Below are 23,816 nucleotides of genomic sequence, written 5' to 3'. Positions count from 1 at the left end.
AGCAGGGCCTATACATATTAATGCATGTAAAAGAGACAAAGTAGGCCTAAGCTTTTTCTGTAGCCTACAGTAGAAACACTACTTTAAAAACATAGTTTACTGTGGTTTTGGTTTCTGTCTCACAATATCTGCCGCATGGTAGTCCATGCATTTACTTTCCAGACACTGATTATTAGAATCTAGGATCTAATAAGATAAATGAATACATTTTTAAAACAGAAAAAAAATCTTTCTGAATGAATGAAGAAACTGTCTTCTACGCTGTTATGATAATTAGTAACAAGCACGAGATTTCAAGATAATCTCGCGACACCTTGTAATATCCAGAAACATGGCAGAGGACTACGGTAGAAAGTGGGATCGCTGCCTGGCGGACACCGGTGTTAAAACAGGTTTTGTTTCCTCATATTCTCTTTAAAAAATATTATTTTGCAGGTGATTGGGTTGTATGGTTTAAGATTCATGTGAAGAATAACGTGCAGCTGATGGTGCAGGGCCACTGTGTCTCTGAGGTCAACACACTGTTTATTAAAAAAGAAAAGCTGTAATAATAAGGGCATTGCATGTTTTCAAATGAAACCTTCAGTGCTTCATCTGTTCATTGTCATCGCCTACAACATATTAAATAAACAGTGCCATTGGACTCAATGGATGGATATCATCAGCTGAGTTTCATTCCTCCAAAGTGTTTTGCTTATGCTTAATAGTCACAATACAGTTTGTTCACGAGGAGTGACTGTTTAAGCTTCACTCGGTCACTGTTGTTTTTGTCCTGTAACTCATACAGGCTGAGTGATGTAGGCTACTACAAACAATAGACTGTCTTAATAAAAAAAAAAAACATATCAATAAAGAAGCTATTCATGCCATATTATTGCCATTAAAGCCACAAATGGGCTAAAATGATTAAATGTCTTGATTATGTATCACACAAAATCACAATGAACTGTAAAATTAGTGCAGAAATGTCACACAGGCTAAAACTGGTATTTAAGTTTAGATCTTGTTTGACATAATCTCTTATTAGGTATTATACATTAAACATTGGAACCCTTTCAAATAAAAATATATTTATTCATGCATGTGCAATCATATTGCTTTTATGACAATGCAATAATAGAAAAGAATGTTGCTCTAGTTTGGATGTCTGTGGAAAATAGTTGAATCTTAATAATATTTCTGGCTCAAGACTCAAGACTGTGGGAGATGGAGGGGATTGAACAAAGTAGTTTTTGGCCTGAAAAAGGATGATTCTTTTCTCTGATAGCGAGGATTTTTGGAGATCTTATGTGGTATTGTTTGACATTTGTAATTTGTGTAATGTAGAACAGTCTACAGGTTTTGGTTCAGGCAAAACGGTCATGCTGCATAGCTCTCTGAATCCAATTAAGAGTCAGAGGGGCCCAAATGGCTGTTTTTGTGTGTGTGTTTTGGTGAGCGGCCGGTCTGCTCTTGGGTGTGGTGTGGCCTGCAGCGAGGTACAGTTCAAGCACACAAACACATTCCTTCTCCAGATCCCACTTAGAGAGCTTCGGACTACAGCAAGCATGGCACCACTCAAAAGACTTACTTCACGTGCACCATCATCTGCCCTGTCCCGCCCCTACAGGGTCAAAGTAAACGACTTCTATTATCCATGGGTTCCAGAGCGATGAAAAACTAGTTAAAAGTTCAAAAGTGCTTTAAAGGTATCTATTAACAGGAAGCTGGAACCCATGGAAGAAGGCAACCACCAGAGATCACAATTAGGAATGTTACGATATCAAATGTTAATGGTATAGGTATGATGAGAAGAAACACACAATTTAATGACCATAACCAAACAACATCTATTGTCAAATAGATGTTGTTAACTCCTATGTGTGATCAGCTTTATGAAATAAACTTTCTGAATTATTAAGTAAAACTAATGTGACATAAACGGATAAAAAAGACAGAAAAAAAACAAATTTCAGGGAGGGCATCATGCCCTTCCAGAAACAGCTTTAGCTAAAAAAAAAAAAAAACATGGAAATAATAATATACAACTATGTTCATCTATCTATACATAATATAAAATGTATCTTTCATTCACAGTGATTGGCCTTGGGGTTGGATTCATGTTCTCCGTTCTCTTCTTTAAGAGTAAGTTTTTTCTGTTGTACTTACACTCTTGTTGGGAACTATTTATTTAATAGCATATTGTAATAAAATTATAATTTGAGGGGAAAATACATTCAGACCTTTGTTTCTCAAGCTGCTATTGAATTCTTGGCTCTCAATAATTATACATAATTTTGCTTCTACACAAAGAAACAACTCAAAAACAAACAGAGAGAAAAAATTTCAAGCACTGATATAAAAATTGAAATGAGAGTGTAGTGTAGTTTCATGTAATCCCTCATTTGTCCTGAAGTGGTCCATTGAAATGAATAGTTTCACTGAGGTTTTTTTTGAAGACTGTAGCAACACAAACTATTGCAAAACTCCAAGTCTGGAGTTTAAGGATGGCTCAAACTATTTTTAATAAAGCAGGAATGTTGTCAAGCTAAAGTACTGTTCATATTATGTGGTATTCGCCAAGAAGTTAAAACACGCTTGCATAAAGTAAATTTTTACATTTTGTGCCAATTTTCGCTATAAATCTATTAAAATGAGTCTTCAGTTTTTTTACCTTATATTTTTTTGCTTTTACTGAAGAAGGTGGGTGAGTAAGTTACAAGTAGGGGTGTGCAATTAATAATTTTAAACAAATCGAGATCTAATCATTTTAAATTGTCAATGATCAGCTTTGATCGTTTTAATTGAGAGGCCTACAGTCAATCATGTTTAGTAAAAGTATGTCGTTTGGAGCAAAATTGGATGAATAAGAACTATTTTTGTATTAAATGGCAAAAGTATTTTTATTAATGTTTAAGAAATTAATACTGAAAGACAGTTGTTTGTTTCAACAGACAGTAATTATAATAAGGAAAAAAACAACAACAAATATATTGTTTTTTTGGCAGTACAGTACAGTACAGTTCCTGTACAAAGTTTAAATTATTATGTTGTGTAACTTTAAATCCAGGTCACTTCTGTTCACACTTCTGAGCAGTAACAGTAAAAGCCTGTTTTTCCTACAGGACGCACATGGCCCACTGCACTTGGTTCAGGAATGGGGCTTGGCATGGGATACGCTAACTGCCAGCATGACTTCAGAGCCCTCCATCTGGTTCACGGAGCTGTGGTTAAGGTGAGCTCTACAGGTAAAATATGTGGTTAGTTTAAGGTGGGTGATTCAATAACTCATGATGTCATTTTCTGTCATTTTTAGGACCAGTAACTCAACACTAGCTCCTCAATTCTGTTTTGTCACTGCTGCTTACATATTCCATAAAAATGATGTCCATAACAGCTCATGTAGTGCTAAAAAGAAGGGCATTGTAAATATATTTAATAAAAAAAATGAAGGAACTTTCTCGCTCTCTTTTTGTGAGCTCATTTGACAAGAAAAAAAAAACATGTTTTGGAAAGTGGGAGGTAATTTGGTGTGTTAATGAGCTCGGAGACCAAAACTCCTGCTGTTTTAGAACCAGGGCCAGCTTTAGCATCTGCAGTCCTGTTATAAAATGGAAGAAAGAAAAGTTTTAACCAAGATGGAAAAAATAAAATTGAGAAACACCAGGTTAATGTGATTTGCAAAGAATGACGCAGCTTTCATGTTTCCTCTTGCATTTAAATTCTTTGTTATAACACTTGTAAACACGCTGTAACAGAATGCAATGTTAGATCCTGAGGACATGTTTGAATGAGGACAGCTTGTTTTAGTTTGAAGTCGCAAAGTGAAAGTCATACATACTCCGCTTTGATCTCAAGAAGTGGATTGTCTACACCCTCTTGCAATTTCATATCAAGGCTAAATACATATTGAAATAATGGGATAAATGTGACTAGATATTCTAATGGGTTGAATGTATAATGAACCACAGCAACATAAATCATATTATGAATCACATTACTTCAGTAAATAGATCTTCTGGCATATCTTTGCTTTGTGCCAGTCCTAAACCTGTATAGACCGGGATTGAACTGCCTTGTTCTTGCTTGATGTGTGTTTGTGGCAGTGCTGGAGCTCTGCGTATCAGAGACTAGCTCTGGCCTCTGTGTTCATTGGCTGAGTGTCCATGCTCAGGTCTGTTACGGGAGTGATTGATCGTGTACAGTGCGTGAATAAAGTGTGTTCTGGAGGCTGCAGGAGAGAAGAGGAATTGTTTGTGTGAGCGCGTATCCAGCCCCCTGGTGAAACAGAATCTGAGGAATGCAGAAGAATACCATTTCTGGACTAGAGCTCGGTCTTATTACTAACAGGTGAGTCCTGCACTTTGCACGTCTCAACATTACACACACCACTCATATTTTCCTTTCCGTCACAGTTTTCTCAGCAATGTAAGCACATACATTCTTGCAAACAATACAGTGTAGTTCCATACCTTAGGTCTAAAAGCCTGGGTTCTTTGACACTGCGATGCATCCATGTGCCGAGTGAGGCTGTCAGAAAATTAAGCCACGTCTCTCGTCCCTGTCCATTAAAATATTTGTTTGTAAGTGAAGTGTGAAACAGATGGGGGCGCTTCTGGACATGGGCCAGACTGAACACCTGTGAACAAGAGACGTTTGACGCTGCCAAGGTAGAACACGGGCCGCCAATGCCCCATAGGCAACACCTGCCTAAGCCTGTCGGAGGACAGGACTCTTCATAATGAATCATAATTACTGGGCTAATAGTGAGAGCTGCAGTCAAATTAAAACTGGAGCCAATAAAACCAGACCAGTGTGCTGTTTGGAGTGTGTGCAGATACTTCTGCTTAGCGGACTGTTATTGTAAAAGTTCCTTGTACCATAGCCCAAATTTTCTTAGTTATTCAACTTTTTTAAATTCTTAAACCATTTGTTTATATAGTGTTCAAACCACTTCCAACATTATGTTGATGTATTTAGGTTCAAATTTGAGCTTGAAGGCCACACCAGGTCATGGCACCTTGTTGCTGAGTTTGTTAACACAATGAGTCCAATACAGCTAGAAATGACACCAAAGGCAGCAGAGCATTGTTAGTAGATTTGAATCAAAAATGGCAGTAAATCTAACCACATTGTTTTACTGAACAAAACACTTAAAGAAACAGTGAAGTAAATACTTCAATAAGTCTTACTTCAATAAGTTTCACTAAGGTAATAAGACACTACCACATCTGTTTTCAAGTTGAAGTCTTATATTCTGGTATTAATTTATTCCATTTTATATCCAAAATTGTTCAAATATTCCCAGATGTAGTCCAAAATTGCCCTACACGCACCCGACGTGTCCTGTTCCCTGTTCATGTTTGTCCTGTAAATCTCAAGTGCGCTTCAGAGGATCCGTGAGCACTTCCCAGCAGCCCTCCCTCCATCTGCAGCTTTTATACTTTCGTCCAGAACCGACGCAGCAGGAGCCCGGGTCCGAGAGCTGCAACCGCACCTAACTCAGGCTGCGGAGACTTTTACAACCAAAGACAACACCTTGGAAAGTGTTTTTCATTGGAGTTTCATGAGAATTTAACACTGGGAAGAAGAGGAGAAAGGGGAGGGGCGCGCGGTGTGAGCTGATGGACTGTGACTGGAGATAGCGCTCGTAGTCTGGGCTCCCTCATCCTTAGCTCGGACGCACGAGACGGATCTTCTTGTCTCTGGATGATGTAACTATGACACACCAGGATAGGACTTGGAGTGACTTTTTTTTTACGTTTTTCTTAAATTACCTGTGAGTGGTAAAAAGGGAAGAGGCATTTGTCCCGGGCCGGTTTCGCTCAGCGGGACATTGCGCAGTAACTCGACTGGCTCTACGGGAGCGGAGGTAAGACTGGACCGCGTTTGGACCGCTTCGTTACGCATAACTTTGACATACAGCCTACTGGCGTCGCTTTAGCTCTGTTTCTTTGGTGTACGATGCAGCTGCTTTTCATCAATGCTGGTAATGAAGTTTTTATTGGCGCGAACTAGTTTTCTCTGCAAGGAAGTTGGCACTTAAGGCTTTGGAAATTTAGCTAAGATTAAAAAAATAAATCTGTTGGCCTAAACTCAAACATAGGGATCTGCTTATAATCTTGCCAAAAGTAACTTTACATTAATTTACAAAGATTAGCAGGTTAGGATTTTTACTACTACAATTACAAGTTAAGGAGAAATGTGTTGGTGAGACATTTTTTCACAGTTAACTTTTACATAAACTAGCTTCATCAAACTTATAACAAAGGCCTTTCATGTGTTTTTTAAACTTATTGGCTCCATTGGCATATTAATATTTAATTTATAAACCTCATGTCTTCTAAACAATGCACTGTTAGGTTAAAAAATGCATTTGTTAGGCTTTAATATAATCTTTTTTTTTCATTCTTCATTTAGCTATTAAAAACATAAAGGCTATTCTTTAATATAGGTATAAAAGTGAAATAAAAACTGACAAATAAAATGCATTTTTTTCCTGGACATATGTGTTGAAAAGACCGTGGTGGGTGAGCTCTTTTATAAGCAGCAGGAGAAAACCATTTTGTTGGCTGTAAATGACGTGAGTGCAAAAGGTATTTTTAAAGATTATAAAAGATTTTCAGGTGGTTCAATGTTTGTCATGTTGTTAGTCAGATCTACAGGACAGTGAAGATATCGGGTTAAACTGGCCTTCTGAGGATTAGATAAATATCATAATTTGGTAAAACTATTAATCCTGATACTCAAAAACACCAAATTGATATCACAACAAAAGTAGTCCACTAATCCACTCCATAATTTTCAACAATTAGCGATACACTCACACTAGAACATTAGAATTAACTAGTGGTAAACAACAATAGTACACAATACATTTGATTCCATAGCACCTGAGACCTAAGACCCCATGGGTCTTGGGCTGAGGGCTAAACATGGAAACAGCTTCTCAGTGGAGGTAAAATCTTGTAATCTTTCTCGTAAATTTTTACTTGTATAACCAAACGATAAGGATTCAGGATTGCATAGGGTGACTCAGATTATGAAAAAGAGGAATTCATTGTTGAATGTGGTGAGACAAGACACACACAGAGAAACAGCAATGGATTGCAACATGCCAATGAAAGCCCGTACACCCAGAAAGTGTTCATTTCATAGCAAGAAAAGGAATATATTATATTTTTTTTCTATGTAAATCTCCCTTTGCAGGACAACAAAAGAGGGCAGGTGGTCACCGTAGGATTACATGCATACCTATGAACCCCATCTGTTGAGTGTGGTTGACATTGGTTTTTGTGCCCTTAGGAGCAGTCATGTGGCAGAGCGTTCAGATTTGCGGTGCACTGTTTGTCCTGCTCGCTCTGTCCCGCGCCGCGCCGCCCCCTGCACACATCAACCGTCTGGCCCTGTTCCCCGACAAGAGCGCCTGGTGCGAGGCCAAGGACATCACCCAGATCGTGGGGCACACAGGCTGCCAGTCGCGCTCCATCCAAAACAGGTCAGCCTCAATGCCTCCTCTGTCTCTGTCCCATATTACCTGGCTGACAATCAGCCAGGTAATATGGGAGACTATCTGACTATTAGATGTTAAGGAGAGGGAGATAGCGGTAGTGGCTCAGTGGAAATTGGAATAGTACTTTTTTTTTACATGTTACAGGGTATTTATCACATTGTGGGGACTAAAATCTGTATACATGCTCACATCATAGGAACTTGCCTCTGTTATGAGGACAAAATGTGATATAAAACATTTATTACATCATGGTTTAAAGTTAAGGTATGGGTTAAAACAGGTTAAGGTGTTAACTTTAAGTTTATGGTTAGGCAATAGTGACTATGGTTATGTTTCGGATCAGTCCAAAAGTATGGAACCCAACTTGTTTATATGTGTTGACATTTTCCTACAATAGTTCATGTGTTCATGTGATTGCAATAGACAGGAGGTTAATGGCAAGAATTTTACGATTGCCTTAAACTGTCTCAATTGTGGATCTCTTGATATAGCATTTCGAATATTCGAATTTCGAATATTTCGAATATTTTGAATATTTTGAATATTTTGTTTGGTTTTCTTTAACAAAAAAAAAATTGTGAATTACCCAGTCAGGGAATATAGGCCCAGCTCTCATGTGTGATTTTTCACATTGTTGAATTGTCATACATGAAGGCAACCTATTAGAACACTGCACAAGCTACACTCCTGTTTTCTTGTTTCCAGTGAATGCAGTAAATTGTAGTTAATGTCAGTGACACGTGAATGAAAAGCCATATATGAACTATTGATTTTTGTTTGTGTGGCTCCAGGACACTAGATACAAATCCTTGCATTAGGTCTGTGCCTTGTTGAGATTCAATGATAGAAGCATCCACCCTGAATAAAAAGAAAGCTGAGATTTAAGCGCCGTTCAGAATAAGATCACTGCTTCAGTCGAGGCCTTCACTTTTTTGCTTTGTTATTCTTCATTGATAATAAAATGTACGACTGATGCAAGTTTTTCTTTTTTCATAATGTGAATCTCAGTTGTCTTTATCACAATGGTCTGTTTTTATTTAGTAATATAAAGCTTACATTATCATTTCTTATTTTTGTCTACATATCTGTAATCTGTGTAACAGCATCATCCTTTCCCCACAGCTTTTACTTATTGAAGCTTCAAAATTGAATCAAGTGTTTCCCTGCATGGACACAAGGAACTAATCGTACTCTCGCTCTCTTTCTTTCTGCTTCTCACTCTCTCCCTTGTTCTTTTGCCATATCTCTCTCTCTCTCCCTCTCTCCCTCTACCCCCTTTCTTTGTCACTCTGTCTCTCTCCTATGCTCTCACTACTCCCCTCTCTTTTTGCCTCTCCCTTGTTCATTTGTTATCTCTTTTTCTACGCCTTCTCTCCCCTGTTCTCCTGCTTCTCTCTTTGCTTCTTCTCTCTCTCTCTGTCTGTCTCTCCCGCTCTCTCCTTCTCCCTCCTACTCGCCCTTGCCTCCGTCTTCCCCTGTCTTCACCTCTCTACCCCTTCTCTCTACATCTCTCTCTCTGCTCCCCCTTTCCCTTCCTCTCTCTCCGCACTTCTCTCTACTTCTACCCCTCGTCCTGTGTCCCCCTGCCCCCCTTTTCTTTTTGCCTCTCCCTCTCTTTCATCTCTCTCTCTCTTCGCAGAGCGTGCCTGGGTCAGTGCTTCAGCTACAGTGTCCCCAACACATTCCCACAGTCCACAGAGTCCCTGGTCCACTGTGACTCCTGCATGCCCGCCCAGACACAGTGGGAAGTGGTGAGAGAGGCACAGTCCACACCATACCAAAACCCACTTGTTAACCACACATTTCACCACTACATGTCTGACAGATGTTGAACATGCACCTAGCTGACTAATTCAGTTATAAAGCACAGAGAACAGATCAGGTTGTCCCAGAGTTCACTGAGTATCGCCTTTTAAAGAATCCAGTCGGTAACAAAGGCTTCATGGTGAGGGGTATGTAGTTTGGAGCAGCGCCAGGTTGGACCACAGGTGGAGTTACCTCATGTTTCACTCTAGATTAAAGTACCTCTTTTTCAGGGGTAACTTGTTAAAAAAAAAAAAAAAAGGTGCTGTATACTTTCATTTGTTCACTATGTAACCTTTCTGTTTGGGGGTTTGGTTATGGCATTGCCCAGTAGTATGGCATTCATCCTGCATTCATTCCATATATGGGTGTCTTGTGTTCATGAAGATAATTTTGTCATACTTTTGAACATTGCTGACATTGTAATAACATCCCCATGAAGACAAGCAGGTGAACTGGAAAAGTTATATAGTGTATCTTTAACATTACATTTTTGAAGAAGTCCACTCTGCCATAGCTGCTCTGTGGTGGCTGATGGTAATGTGATGGTTATATATTGTGTAACAACAGCCTTTCATTAACCAATCACACAGTCCCTCATTTATTAATTACTGCTTGACAATGGAGACCACTGAGTAATAATAATAATAATAATAATAATAATAATAATAATTATTATTATTATTATTATATTAATTATATTAATTATATTAATAATTATATTAATTATATTTATTATTATTATTATTATTAATACAATGTATTCCTCAAGCACCTTTCAAAACACCCAAGGACACTGTACAGAACAAGAACAAGTTAAAAACAATAAAAACAGGTGAAAAAACACAGTACAATATAAAAGTGGATGACAGTGTAATTGGTTATGTGGTGCAGGATTGTCTGAACAGGGCAAGACATGTAACTTACATGTCTTGCCCAAGGATCAAACGGTAGTACAACTCCTGTCTGCAGTGTTTTATTTCCACTGTAATTGCTTTTCACTCTCTGTGCAGCCTTGTAGTTTTACTTTAAGAAAAGCAGACAGCGATTGTTTTTGTCTGTGGTGTAACTGTTATTGGAAGACTTGAAGTAAATTCTGCTTGAAACGTCACAAAGCCAGTGCTGTTTGAAAGACGATATGGCTTCATGCTGGTTTGGCTCTGGTGGCTGGTTTAATAAAGTTGCTGAGCTATCATTTTCATTGGATAATGCCAAGAGAAAGAGTGTTGCAATATGTTTGGAGAGGTTTGTGCAGCAGTGAGGCTTATACTTTCCATTAGTGCATGTTTTTATTAGTGTTATTTATTATATCAGACACCACTGTTTGGCTGACCTTTCTGCATATTGGTAAAGTACAAATCTATGTGATTATGATGCTCAAACAAGGACTTACAGCAAATTCAGTGTTTTGAGATTCAAATGCAGGGAGAAGTTATTAAACTGTTTGAGTAGGGTTTTTTTTAAAATGTTTTCAATGTGTGCTTTTGGGACATTTATTAATTGTCTTTTTTATTTTATTTAATCACATGGTAGCTCTCTTGAGTCTCTGTCAGGGTACTCGCTAACAATGCTCATAAATCAATTTATAAATGTAGTCAAAGTACATGTACTTTTTAGTTTTAAATTACAGCAACAGAAAGGTTCTACAAAGCCAAAATTACTTAAGAGTAGTTAATGGTATCTCCCAGTATAGACACAGAGCTATAATTCCACATACCATTATTAAAGTTCTTGACTGAGACTTAAAACTGTGCTGGATAGACCTAAAAGTAGTCAAGCTATTATAACAAAGATAATTACTCGTTTGTATGTTCTAAGGTGACTCTGGACTGCCCTGACAATGAAGACACCCCTCATGTGGACAAACTAGTGGAGAGGATCTTCCACTGCAGCTGCCAGTCCTGCAGTAAAGAGGGCGGCCATGAGGGGGCGCTGATGCAGCTCTATTCACCGGACAACGGCCTAGACTCTCCATCTTTGCCTGATTCTCTCTTAGGGCTCCACTCACACCCCCTCCCTGACGCAGACACACACGTCCAAATACAGACAGAGCACCACACACTGCCTCACACTTCAGATGGAGGTTAAAGACATGAATATATGTGAATATATGTGAATATATGTTGCTATATATTTCACTTCATTGAGCATCATTTGTATCAAACTGCACCATAGGCACCTTCTCCAAGCAACTTTATACACCACATTCAAGCTCCCACAATGCACCTATGTATAAAATAAAGTTGCACAAACCACTGATAACATTACATTTGTTTATTTTTGCAAGACACGACTATAAGCTGTAGTCTCACTCATTCGCTTAATGCAATAAATTCTATTCTTGTTATACATCTGATGTTGCAGTGTTCTTTATCGCACACTGTGTTTGCATAGGAAGATGGACTTGATTCTGCATTTAGGGAAATCTGTCCTTGACCAACCCTATAGTCTGTGTGGCAGTGGGCCAACCTATCAGGACCACTGAGCGACCGCAGTGCAGCACCTAGGGGTCAGGAGTGTAGGCTGTAGCTGAACAAATTGATTGTGCATGTTTTATGTTAATGGAAAGAAAAAGCATCACATCATCACAAGAAACACATTACTTTTCAAACAATTTAGTGTGTCTGGGTATATCTTAGCTTTAAGTAGTAATAAGAAATCAAACAATACGAAACACTTTTTTATTATCACAAAATATATCATTTAGTTAGACATTGATATACGTACAGAGACAATCTTACATCTGCAACAGTAACTTGGATGTGTCTCTGATTCAAAAGTTGACAGTTCAAATCTCTCAAGTATAAACATTATTGGTATAGTGGTCAGATCCACTGGTCCACAGGTTAGAGGTTGAATCCCAACTCACACAAGTGAATACTGTTGTTGTGTCCTTGGGCAAGACACTTAACCCTCACCCACATCTCCGGTATCCACGTACAATAATGTTATGAATGTGTGTGTGACAGATTTGAGTATTTTGAATATGGGAAAAATAGTGACCATCACCAGTTTCACATAAATAAAATAATAGTTCAATTATTCAGTATCGTTGCTCTAATGGAGTTTTTAGAAAGATAGTTTCCATTACGATAAAGTTAAGGTACTATATTGCTCCCACTGGAAAATTTGCTTGGTGCGTTTGACCCATCCTTCAATGCCACTGGGGAGAAGAACTTGGAGGAGGCCAGCCAAGTGTCGCCATCAATAAAAGGACCTCAATTGCAGAACTGATTTTATTGCTTCACACGCAGGCTTCACCCCACTGTGATAAAGTTGTATTTTAATACAAACCAATAAGGAGCAAGATAAATGCAGTAATGACTGACCCAGGGTAGTTCTTGGTCATCTCCATAGCAATGTGCAGGAGGGAGAATCAATCATCTGGGACTTTGTGCTGGAGGCAGATAAGATGCACAGTTTAATGGCCCAAAGGGAGGATGTCGGGTTCTGGTCTGAAGCGGATTCTAATATAGACGTTTAGCTGAAAAATACAGCCTAGTCAATACTATCGACCAGGGACAACTGTTGGAGCAATGGGGACCAGCTGCTGGAAAAGAAATTGACCAAACCCCACTGGATCCGCCACTAGATGTCGCAAATGTTTAGATTTCTCTAGATCAGTGGAGCGACGTACTCTGAACTCATAACATGAGCGTGCCAGTGGGGTTCCTTCTTTCCATCTGCAGTTTTATCCAATATCCCCTGTTCCCTCATCGCCCGTCTTGTCCTCTATCTCCTCCTATCGTTTCGTCTTATGGTGTAATTAAATCTGAACAGTTGAAAGGCTGAGTGGCTGTCCGTACTCCAAAACAAATCGATCATTCCTTATCTTGCAGGCGCACATCTGTTCTGGTAAGTCCGCACAAAACACCGGAGGGGAAAACCCAGAGTAATGATTTATCACTTATATTGTTCTCCGCAAACTTTAAAACTTTTATTTAGCATAGTCTTTTACTTAACAAACCCCCACCTGTCCAAACTTAAAATGTAGTAACCAACATCCCTGTGTAGACATCGATAAATAGGACAAAGTGCTATGGTTTGGTTTAGTCTTGTAGCTTAGAAGGTGTTTCTTCCGGTCAGCAGGTTCATGGTTACGCGCAGATCTCACGTGCACGGTCGCAGCAGAGTGCCCGTTGCGCGCTCCCGGAGGCGCACAGAGGTTCCTTGCATCAGCACCAGTGGAGCAGCGCGGGGTCCCGCTCACAGGCGCTTTCTCTGCAGGTGTTTGGAGAATCCTTTTAACCATTTGGTTTAAAGTTTTATTTGAATTGGATCTATTTTCGCCTTTGAGGACTTCCACATTAGGACAGGCGTTTACGCAAGGTACGACTAATAATCTTACTCCGGTGTATAGTTGATATAAGGTTCTGGCACGCTCTTGTCTTTTGTGATGGCTTGTTATTTAGTAAGAATAGTAAAGTTATGTTTGCACAAACATTGTCTCGTGCTGTTTTGTGCAACCTATGTATTTGTGCAAAAAGGTTCCGATTGATCAAGCTCCAAATGAAAATGGGCAGAGTCCTGACTTCAGTGACAAAGCCTTAATCGATGTGATCGATTGTACGTTTGATGGAAAGACTTTTAATGCGTGTAGAATCAACACGCTATAGGTCCCCCATTACCATCAGATAATGAATTATTGGCTGCTTGTACAGGACGAGATGCTTTATGGTCCTTGTTCGAGTGCGCAGTGCAAACAATAAACAAGAGTTAATTTCAGTGGAACATCAGGGTATGAAGAGGTTCATCAACTCTGCCCTGGGTAATAATAAGTCATGAAAAAGAGCAATACTTTATATTCAGGATGTGGAAAGATACTTTATTTATTATGGTGGAAAAACACATCTTTCAGATAAATAGGACGCAGGTGAATGAAATGGAAGTTGTAAAGGTCCAATGAAAATATAATTTTTATCAATTAGTCTCCCGAGGCAATTTACTTTTCAAACTTCAGCAGTGTAACTGTCCTGGGGAATATAAGATTGTTTTCATTTGCTGTAATTGCATTCTCTTTCTCTAGATTTAATACTAAAAAACAAAAATTGCATCTCGCTCCTTCCCTTTCCCTCAGGATGTGTGGCGTGGACGTAGACCTGGACGATGGCTCTGGGGAGGAGGAGAAAGAAGAGGAGATCTGGGTTGGGGAGGGGGTGAAAATGCTGCCCCCGCCCGTGGCTCATAGTGGGGGGAGTGCATGGGGAACCCGTAGAGGCAGGTGTGGGTGCCTGGCCTGGGGCGTCCTGCTGGTGATGTGGGATCTGTGCATTGTGGTGGCCTGTGCTCTGCTCCTGGCTCTGGTGTTTGCTGTGGTGCTCCTGCCCGCCATGTTGCTGCTGTACGCCGGCTTCCTCTGTCATTCAAGAGTGAGTAGCTCTTTGTTGTGTTCAAAATCTACTTAGTACCATTGCTTAAGACACTTGCATCTGAGCACCTGAGCACTTGCATATACTATAAGGTCGACTGGTCAATTTCTATGCAGCCACTTGATAGAGTAATTTAATAATCATGTCAACTGAACATCACTGGTCTGTATGATGTTCTGTCTGCAGTAGTGTAAATATGCTCACAACTGAAGAAGCCACTTGACTGGCAAAATGTCTTACTACACTACAAAACATTTGTCTAGTTGACAGAATTCTGTTTTCTTTTGCTGTGGAACATACCTGGAAGACTGAGGGATTACGCAGACATATGCCAGTTGAGGAGATTTGGTAAACCCTATACTTTGGTTCAGTAGTCTGGGGTAACAGGCTCAAATATGTTGGCAATCAAGACTAACTGTTACATGCTCATTGACTAATAATTACATTTGTATTTTACCAAAATAAAAGTGCTCTCCTGGACCACCACAGGTATGATATGAAATAATATACCTATAATCCTCCACATGGGGTCACTACCAGTATATTGATGGTCTCAGTCCCAAGCCCAAATAAATGAAACTGGCTTTAATGAAAAACATGACTTATACTTTTAATTTATTATGAAATAATTAGCAAATCAAATACCACTCTTGTGTGTAAACGCTGACATTGGCCTCCAGAATTTTATGACATTTTAAAAAGTGGAACTAAACACTAAATCAACTTTCTTTGCTACTAAACTGTATATAAGGTGTTTTAATAGCATTTTCTACTGTTCTTCATCCTTTTTTGACAATTTTAGGGTAAACAATTTATACTTAAGTGTGTGTTCAAGTCCTGACTCCACACAGGACTGCCCTGATTACAGCCAGATGTATCTAATTATAGACACCTGGCAGCAGGAGCAGAGTTTGAATTGTGAATACCTGTTAGACCAATCACTCCAACTCCAGACTGTGCCCTTCCTTCAGCCTCAGCCTCCCCTTTAGTCCTCCAGGTACTGTCCAGTTTAGCAGCTCTATTTGAAAAGTGGTTGTGGGAGAACTTTAGGTGTTTAGTCCCAATTTAAGTCTACTGTGATTATGAGTTTGTAAAATACTTTTCATACGTTATGAGTTTACTGATCTCAGACGTGTGACAAGTAAACAGACCCTGAAAAGCCAATTTGATCAGCTCCTCCTGATAACATTCTGCCTGAGCCTTTTCAGTCAGACTTTAATTTATTTTGCATAACTCTCATCATAAAATACATGCAATTTCCAAATCCATTAGAAAATCCATTTTGACCTGAGAACTTCCTATTCTGAAAAACTACCAGCAATTCAGCCAACAACACTTGCCTTTACTGAAAAAAACTCAAATGTGCCTTTATATAAATATATAAATACATGCTTTATGTTAATTTAACTAATATTTTTTAGAATATTTTTGAAGTACTAACCTAAATCATAAGAAAAATAGATTTTGATTACATGGTACAATCAACATTTGTTCTACCAGGAGCCAGTTTGAAGTCTATGGTTTTGGTGTCTGATGCCTCACACATTTTGTTCCTGTTCGGGGAGTTCAGGCATGAACGCTTGCGCCATTGGAAACAAATGACGGCATTATCTCTCATTAGGAGAGCGACAGGCAGCGGTTCTTTGTGAGAGAAAGGCAATTATAGCCTCCAGGAAAAATCTTCATAAACATAATAGGCTACTCGTGCCAATATCTGCTTCCTAAGATAATTTCACAATGGTAGAGTTTATTAAGTTGTGAGTGTGTTCATTGTTTAAGGAATACCTTGAAAAAAATGCATTTTTACTCCACAGAGCTGACTTGTATCGACTTGTGTGGTGGTGTCACCTGCCGGTCTCTTTGGACATAGGAAAAGTGACACAGTGCTCCTTTAAATTAAAAGTTACAATATAACAAAACTCATGTTCACAAGGATAGAAAAAAGACACAAAGCTGCACTGCAATATATATATATATATATATATATATATATATATATATATATATATATATATATATATATATATATATATATATATATATAAACAAATAACATAAATATCAATAAAAAGTAAGCTACTATTTTGTGGTAATATTATGTATTAAGTGTTCTAAGAAGGGCTACCACATCTTATTGCTGGGTTTCAGACTACATCACAACATTCTACAAGCCAATAATATTTGGTACAGATGGAGGCAACTAAGACTATTGTTAAAATAGTGTCTTCTGAAATGTATGTATATAATATCACTGATCAGAGCAATTTTACTGCTTTAAAAATACTGTTGGTGAAAGTGTCTTCGTTTATGATTGTGACACAGGCCCTGGTAAGTTGATGTGACCTTAGTATTTTAGTGTTTTTTAGTCAGGTGTACTGCTCTGTGAAGAGGTTAATCCCATTTTGTCAATTCATGCTCAGCATTGATGACTATTTTTCACTTATTGATTCACTGGAAGATTTTTGGTAAAATCTAACTGTATGGAATGTTAAGGTTTGCAAGCATAGGTCATCCTCACATACACGCTGAGCATTTTTTATTTAAATCATGATCAAATAGTTTCAAATGGTCAATGATCAGTTCAGGGCTTTTTAATCAACAGGTCTATAGCCAATCATCTGACAGTAAAAGCATGTGATTTGGAGCATAGAGTCTATAAAAGTAGTTTTGTTTGTGATAGAGATGTCAAGACCTAACTGATATGATTATTGAGGAAAACTACATATCAAGTCTGTACTTCTCAAATTCTCATGATGATAATTTTTAATTACTATACTTATAGCTTATGTTCATGACATTAATGTTGGACACCTTATTTGGGATCAATAAATATATAAGAAAAAACAGCCTTATACAAAATACAAAACGTCTGATCCTTAGATGAAGCTGCAGTGATAAAGGCCTGCAAAATGTCAGACTAGAACAAACAATTATAGATAATGTCAGAGTGAACGTGGTGAAAGAGTGAGAGTGAGGGGAGTGCTGGGTGGATGAGAGTGGAAGGGAGAAAAGCAACTCTGATTGGCTGTCACCACCAGCTGTGCTCAGACTTTTACACAATATAGAGAAGCACAGAGAGAGGATTACGTAGAGTGTCACTGTGCATGTGGGTTTGTTGCAGGCTAAATGGTGTTGCTGAGTTATTTTTGTGTCTGTGTCAATGTTGCAACCAACAAGTACCAATTAGAGTAACATCTTTTTCTAAACTGTGGAATGGGCTGTCCATAGAAATCTGACACAAGACACAAGAGTTAGTTTTTTTGTTTCTAAATCCTCCCTTCATTTTTTTTCTTGTTGAGATTTAACATAATTTTTAAAAGTTCATATATTGGGAAAATATCTTGTTCAAAATAAAATCAACATTAAGTTAACTCACACATGCATTAAAATGAATAAGTTACCATTCTGGTGTGTCATGGGAAACGACTGAAGCAGCTGAGAAAGAAAAACAATCATCATCAAATAGAAAGATACAAGAGCAGGAAAGATATTTGCTTTTTGTTTTTAAATGGTGAAACTTGGTTATTTTTTCATGCGTGATGCTGCAGAAATTCTTTTACCCAAAAAGTATGCTGTGACTCAAAAAACACTGAAAAACGCTGCTTTGTTCGATGGTGTAGTGAAATACTTTGTAAATACAAGTTAGAATGGGCATTGCTGTTCAGATATTTTGTAATTACTTTTTAACCCTTATATTATTATAGATGAATACTATTCCAAAAAAAGGAACATAGAATTCAATGATCCTATTATTATATTATACCTTTATTTATGGTAGGGTCACCATTAGTCCCTCTTTTGATTGACCTGCACAAATAATTAGGCCAATGTCCTTCGTCCCACTTATTTAGAGAATATCACAATTTTTCATTGATGCCACGTGAATTGTATAAAAAATTCAATTTACATTTTTTTTCTTGCAAAAATCAAAAATCAAGAATTTGGGTGTGTACTGGCTTTCAGGGTTGTAATATGTTGTCATTTATTGCTGTTCAATCTGTGTGTGTGTATTACTATTGATACAATTGATTTGCTTGTCTCTTTCTCTTTTATTGTTGATTTTCTAACTTGGTGTTGGTTAAATCAATTCTCATGTTCAGCCCTAAGAGGTGACTGCTGTAGTGATTATGGGCTTTACGAAAATAAATTGAGGTGAATAAACTCACCACATTCAACAACTTGTCCCTCTTTTTCCATAGTTTGAGATGGTCACCCTAGTGATCAACACCTATATGTCTATTACACCATAAAAACTGAACTGTGGCATGTCACTCATGCACGCAGCCCTAGTGTTAACACTAAACTTCTCCCTGTCATCAAATGGAGACACATCTCTGCAGAGCATTTGAGTCTCTTATTGGTTGTGACGAAAGTTGAAATAATTTAGTTGTTTGCACTGTTGGCGTTGGAACAGTTTGTAGTGTTTTTGAGCAGTTGTGACAGTGCTAATCTCTGATCCATTTCTTGATGTGTTTTCCTCCTTATCTCTAACTTTCTGTCTTTTCTCACCTCTCAAGTCTTGCCTCCTTTTCGCTCGCTGTCTTGGTTGATTGACAGCATGGTGGGCAAACCACAGCTCTAGCCTTCTGCTTATCAGATGTGTTAAAGGAACCTGGGAAAAACACACTGTCACACACCACTACACACTCATGTCTGGTCTTCACATCACAAACATCAGAGGGGTAACTAGACACTATAAACTAAGCTCATAAAGCATAATTCACTCATGAATTCAAATCTTCAAATTCTTCACTACAATAGTGGTTCCCAAACGTTTTTTGTTTTTTTGGGAGGGTTTTTCTTGAAAATCTATTGATAACATTGTATTTTGCCATGAAATATCCAAAATGTAAATTCACAAATGTTAAATCTCATGATTTTTATGCATGACTAGACCCTAGAACATGCCAATCTATGTTAAATATTATATTGTGCACCAGTGTTTCCATAGTACTTATAAATCTGTTAATTCATATATTGCCACTTGTAACTAATTATAATTTCAACAATTATGCAACTGAAACATTATTAAGGATGTAACATGTATATTCACTATACAATCAAAGCTACCTTCCTTTGGGGCAAGATTCTTCACCCGTCTTCTTTCAGGCACCGGTGCTGAAGCAGTCTGGCTGTTATTAACAGAGCCACAGAATGAATAACACAAGTAATCAAGTGAGGAGCACTATCTAAATTGTATCCGTTTTTGTTAGTGGCATGAATACTTATGCTTGGAGCAGGTCCTTCATACATAAATAAACTATTTTTACCAAACGTAGACATTTTGACTGGAATTGGTTGCAAATTGAGCATATCAGCAGAAATGTTGAGCACCTGCAACACCTGTGAACATTCATTGCTCGCTCAAGTGCATTTTGAAAAGCCCCTTGTCTTTGTTCTTTGGTCCTTGTAGGTCCTTGACGCGCGGGCCGCCATATGCCAGTACCTCGACGACAACAGCTGCTCCGCTCTGATCATCCTGGGGTTTGTGATGATGTCGCCACTGGTCGTCGTGGCAGCAGCAGTGTTCTGTGGGATCCTCAGAAAGTTCCGTATCCTGTTTTGCATCCAGCCCATCTCCAGAGCCTGGTACAGAGGCCGGCTGCTGGACTGGGCCACCAGTGTCCATGCCTGGGTCTGATGGACATATGTGCTCATTTACAAAACACACAAAGGACTTTCATTGGGGCAGTAGATAATAGACAAAATATTCAGTATTTTAGTCTTGATTCATGTGGTCTGTGGTTCTTTTGTCTCACACTAAGGCTGTCTTGTTGATAATACATTTTGAAGCATGATATATTGCTCCAGAGAAATACCATGATAAATGATAATATTGAAACTACTTTATGTCACTGACATAAAGCAGGATAAATATCAGAATGAAGCAATAATTAGCCAAGTTACTTATTGAACCCTCTGAAGTTCAAATTGTATTGTATTACAACAAAAATCTCTTCATTATAGCAAAGAAAAAGTCCCCACAATAAATACTGAGCCCAAAAATATATTGTTCCAGCTTTCATGTATTGAATGATAAGTCGATATAGCAATTATCATGACAGGCCTAGTGTGTCATACTGGCCCAAGGAGGAAGACAGCAGAAAAATCTGTTAAAATGATCTAGACACTTTACAAACACATCCAGTGACAATTCTGAGAAAGCCGCAGGCTGGGCACCAAAATATGTCATGACACAAAAATACGGTGAAGCCGCTGTCAGGGCAGAATGCTCTTATGGCTGGGCTTAAGACCATCACCACATTCTATACACCTATAATAACTGATAGATGGAAGGGCAAATAAACTTACTGTTATTTGCAGATTTGTGTTGTTATATAGTGAGTTCAACATTTGTGTATTCTCTTTTCAGTTGTTTCTTATGAGAATACCATGTCAGGAGATCAGACTCTTGCTCTCCATCTGAGAGTGTGGCACCATCACATTATAGAATTTGAAAACCACATGTTAATGGAATATGAGAGACTTCTTATTTTGTCTATTTCTAGCTGAGTGATGTGACGTGTTCGGGTATTATCTTGGTGAATGTAACCTCTGTATCTGGACTAATGAGTACATCCTGTAGATATTTGTGATATACAAATACAAACTATCCATTGACTGTATATAGGTAATGGTATACATTTAAAAATAATTCATTTCTCAAATATTCAATGTACAATGTATTTGCCAACTTGCTGTATTTATGAGTTACCATAGAGGTAATAAAAGACATCTTCCCCAGAGAGACAGAGACCTAATTGTGTCCATACGCAACACAGTGTAATATTACAAGATGATATTTTCTGCTGGCACCAGGGCAGTCAAAATACAAGACAGATAGTCACACAATGGAGACGCACAATGCAGTTACATAAGGAGTCTTATATAGCAACCATTTCCTCACAATATTTGAAACAACATGTGACATACAGTTTATAATTTTACTGATACTTTTACTGAGAGGACTAGACAATACTCTGGTGCAGTTTTGAAGCAATTAAAAAGTTGGTAGCACCAGTACTAACAAAATACAGTTGTATATAACTATTAAAATAGTTTGTTTTGTATTTGACTCTCAGTACTGGTATAATCACCTTGATTTAAAGATTATGTTTAAAGTGGATGGGGCTTTCTGTAATTTTGTGTGATTTTATCTGTAATCTTGTAGCGTTATCGTTACAGCAGTCTCCTCTTCCAGAGAGCCTGAAAAATGATCTTGTGGTTAATTTCAGAGGAAGATTGGATTACAACAAGAGCATTAAATTGTAATTTGAGAAATCAGCCCATTTGTTTATCTAGTCTCTATAATGCAAGACACACTAATCTGTGCCGCTCCTTATTCTCAAATAAGTTTTATTTTCTTATATTCAAACTATACAGTACTGTGCAAAGCTTTAATGAGATGTGGCAATGTTGATGTTGTTTTTATAAGCGTGAATCTGGATCACTGTTTTGATCTAGAATTGTTGATAGATTGTTATAAAATAGTATTATTACATTTAAGGGGAGCAGGTTTGTGACTGTATATAACTATATATCTTGTAGCACTGCAAGACAGGGCCAGTGCCTTAGCAGAGGCCTGTGTTATCTAAGTGCTTTGGAAATGTATATCCTAGTTTTATTTTAATTTGGTGTATTTTTTTTATAGATTGGTTGTTACCTTGTTCTTGTTGGTTCATTCCGCTATAATCTCCATTGCACAGTACTGTATTTTGAACAGTTTTACATGAACCTACTTATGTCATGTTTGTGTTGCCATGAATACACATGCTAATGTTCTAAATCAGCAGAATACTGTTTGTGAAGTGACCTGTTTGCAAGAGTGGACAATTAGCAGCAGTAAATTATAGAGATAAAATACAGGGAATAGAAAGGAACACTGGCCAGCTGTGTCACTCTCTTGTCAATAAAAGAATAAAACAGCTCAATGTAACCTAATTAAAAAAACATTCTGAGCATGTGTGTAATGATGTTTGTTCCACCCACACTGCCTCTGACACACTATTGTTCCTATTTAAAAATATACTCAGTGATGGTGCTTGAACTTAAATTCAAAGCATCTGTCCTCGCTCCATGTTGTAAACTGCTTATGACATAAGAGAAATACTAGAACCAACCACAGGCAACAGTCTGGAGTAGGGCTGTGCACTATTGGAAAATATTGTGTGAAATGGCTATTAAGTGCTACACTATTGACATTATTGATATATTTGAAAAAAAAAAAAAAAAATGGACTGTTATCATTACAATTCTTAATTTACAGGATATATACAAATTGTCAATCTAAAATCTTTACAGAGACAAAAAACAAAATTACATCAAGGCTAATTTTGGACTTAATTTTGGAAAATTATGAAAAATAATCAGCCTTAGTTAACATTTTCATATTTTGAAACAGTAAATTTCTGAGATGGAGAACCTTGATAACATTGTGACATATTTAGTTTGTTGAAATATCAATTATTGTGTTATACATAGATAGATATAGAGCGACACATTATCAACAAGGTCAAAAACCAATAGGTCAGGGAGTCTTCAGTCTTCTTCTTTAAACTGAGCCTCGATGATGAATACTTGCATTTAGAGAGCGCCCAATATCTTTACTGTAATCTTTAAGGCAAACATTTACTCATTTACAAACCGCTTGTGGCTGGACATGGTGAGTGCTATCTCTTTACAGTTGTGAATCCTGGACAATTAATCATTTTTATTTTTGTCAAATTTCTAATTAACTGACACTATGGGCAACAAGGTCTCAGGTGGTTTAAGTCCTGCTACGACCTGTGTATATTGTTATTGTCCTTAGGCAAGACACTTCAACCACCATTCTTAGTTTTAATGTGATGTGGCAGTGAGTGATTGGCTGTTGGAGGGGTTAATGGTGCACCATCAGTCTACCCCAGGGCAGCTGTGGCTACAGAAGCACAGTGTGGAGACAGTGAATAATGCAATAATAATGTCTTTGAGTGCTATGTAAATTCAGTACATGAATCATATAAGTTATAGACGGAGCAGTGCATTTCTTCCAGAGCCTGTGTATATAGAGACAGAATGGCCATGACTATGACTATAACCTGTTATTAAATATTAACCAGGCCTGAGCTAAGGCTGCAAATGTAAACATAAAGCAAATGGAAGCTCTTCTCAGA

At 38.0% G+C, this 23,816-nt stretch overlaps 4 protein-coding genes across 7 annotated transcripts in view; 3 read left to right on the top strand and 1 right to left on the bottom strand.

The window, feature by feature from the left end:
- Positions 1 to 23,816, bottom strand: part of atad3 (ATPase family AAA domain containing 3) — a 166,195-nt gene that overhangs the window by 76,608 nt on the left and 65,771 nt on the right. The gene's annotated exons all lie outside the window — the stretch shown is intronic.
- On the top strand, positions 309 to 3,435 carry LOC117370603 (MICOS complex subunit MIC10-like). The gene is made up of 4 exons (XM_033966065.2): positions 309 to 392; positions 2,077 to 2,124; positions 3,105 to 3,214; positions 3,296 to 3,435. Exons 1-4 carry the CDS (start codon positions 332 to 334, stop codon positions 3,302 to 3,304), a joined length of 228 nt encoding a protein of 75 aa, XP_033821956.1. The 5' UTR covers positions 309 to 331; the 3' UTR covers positions 3,305 to 3,435.
- On the top strand, positions 4,197 to 11,651 carry nbl1 (NBL1, DAN family BMP antagonist). Of its 3 annotated transcripts, none has more exons than XM_055221967.1 (4): positions 4,197 to 4,329; positions 7,285 to 7,477; positions 9,132 to 9,243; positions 11,114 to 11,651. In XM_055221967.1, exons 2-4 carry the CDS (start codon positions 7,293 to 7,295, stop codon positions 11,381 to 11,383), a joined length of 567 nt encoding a protein of 188 aa, XP_055077942.1. In that variant the 5' UTR covers positions 4,197 to 4,329; positions 7,285 to 7,292; the 3' UTR covers positions 11,384 to 11,651. The 3 variants fall into 3 exon arrangements, with proteins under 3 accessions (XP_055077942.1, XP_033821948.1, XP_055077941.1); XM_033966057.2 differs by lacking the exon at positions 4,197 to 4,329 and adding an exon at positions 5,367 to 5,851; XM_055221966.1 differs by lacking the exon at positions 4,197 to 4,329 and adding an exon at positions 5,899 to 5,968.
- LOC117370600 (transmembrane protein 88) lies at positions 13,453 to 22,623 on the top strand. Of its 2 annotated transcripts, none has more exons than XM_033966061.2 (3): positions 13,453 to 13,624; positions 14,373 to 14,664; positions 20,078 to 22,623. In XM_033966061.2, the coding sequence occupies exons 2-3, from the start codon at positions 14,374 to 14,376 to the stop codon at positions 20,303 to 20,305; spliced, it is 519 nt and encodes a 172-aa protein (XP_033821952.1). In that variant the 5' UTR covers positions 13,453 to 13,624; position 14,373; the 3' UTR covers positions 20,306 to 22,623. The 2 variants fall into 2 exon arrangements, with proteins under 2 accessions (XP_033821952.1, XP_055077943.1); XM_055221968.1 differs by having other exon boundaries at positions 13,489 to 13,522; positions 20,078 to 20,411.

The sequence above is a fragment of the Periophthalmus magnuspinnatus genome, chromosome 5 (assembly GCF_009829125.3).
Source record: "Periophthalmus magnuspinnatus isolate fPerMag1 chromosome 5, fPerMag1.2.pri, whole genome shotgun sequence".
Classification (NCBI taxonomy): domain Eukaryota; kingdom Metazoa; phylum Chordata; class Actinopteri; order Gobiiformes; family Gobiidae; genus Periophthalmus; species Periophthalmus magnuspinnatus.
The sequence above is the reverse complement of the archived record's forward strand: the minus strand, read 5'-3'. Positions and strand labels throughout refer to the sequence as shown.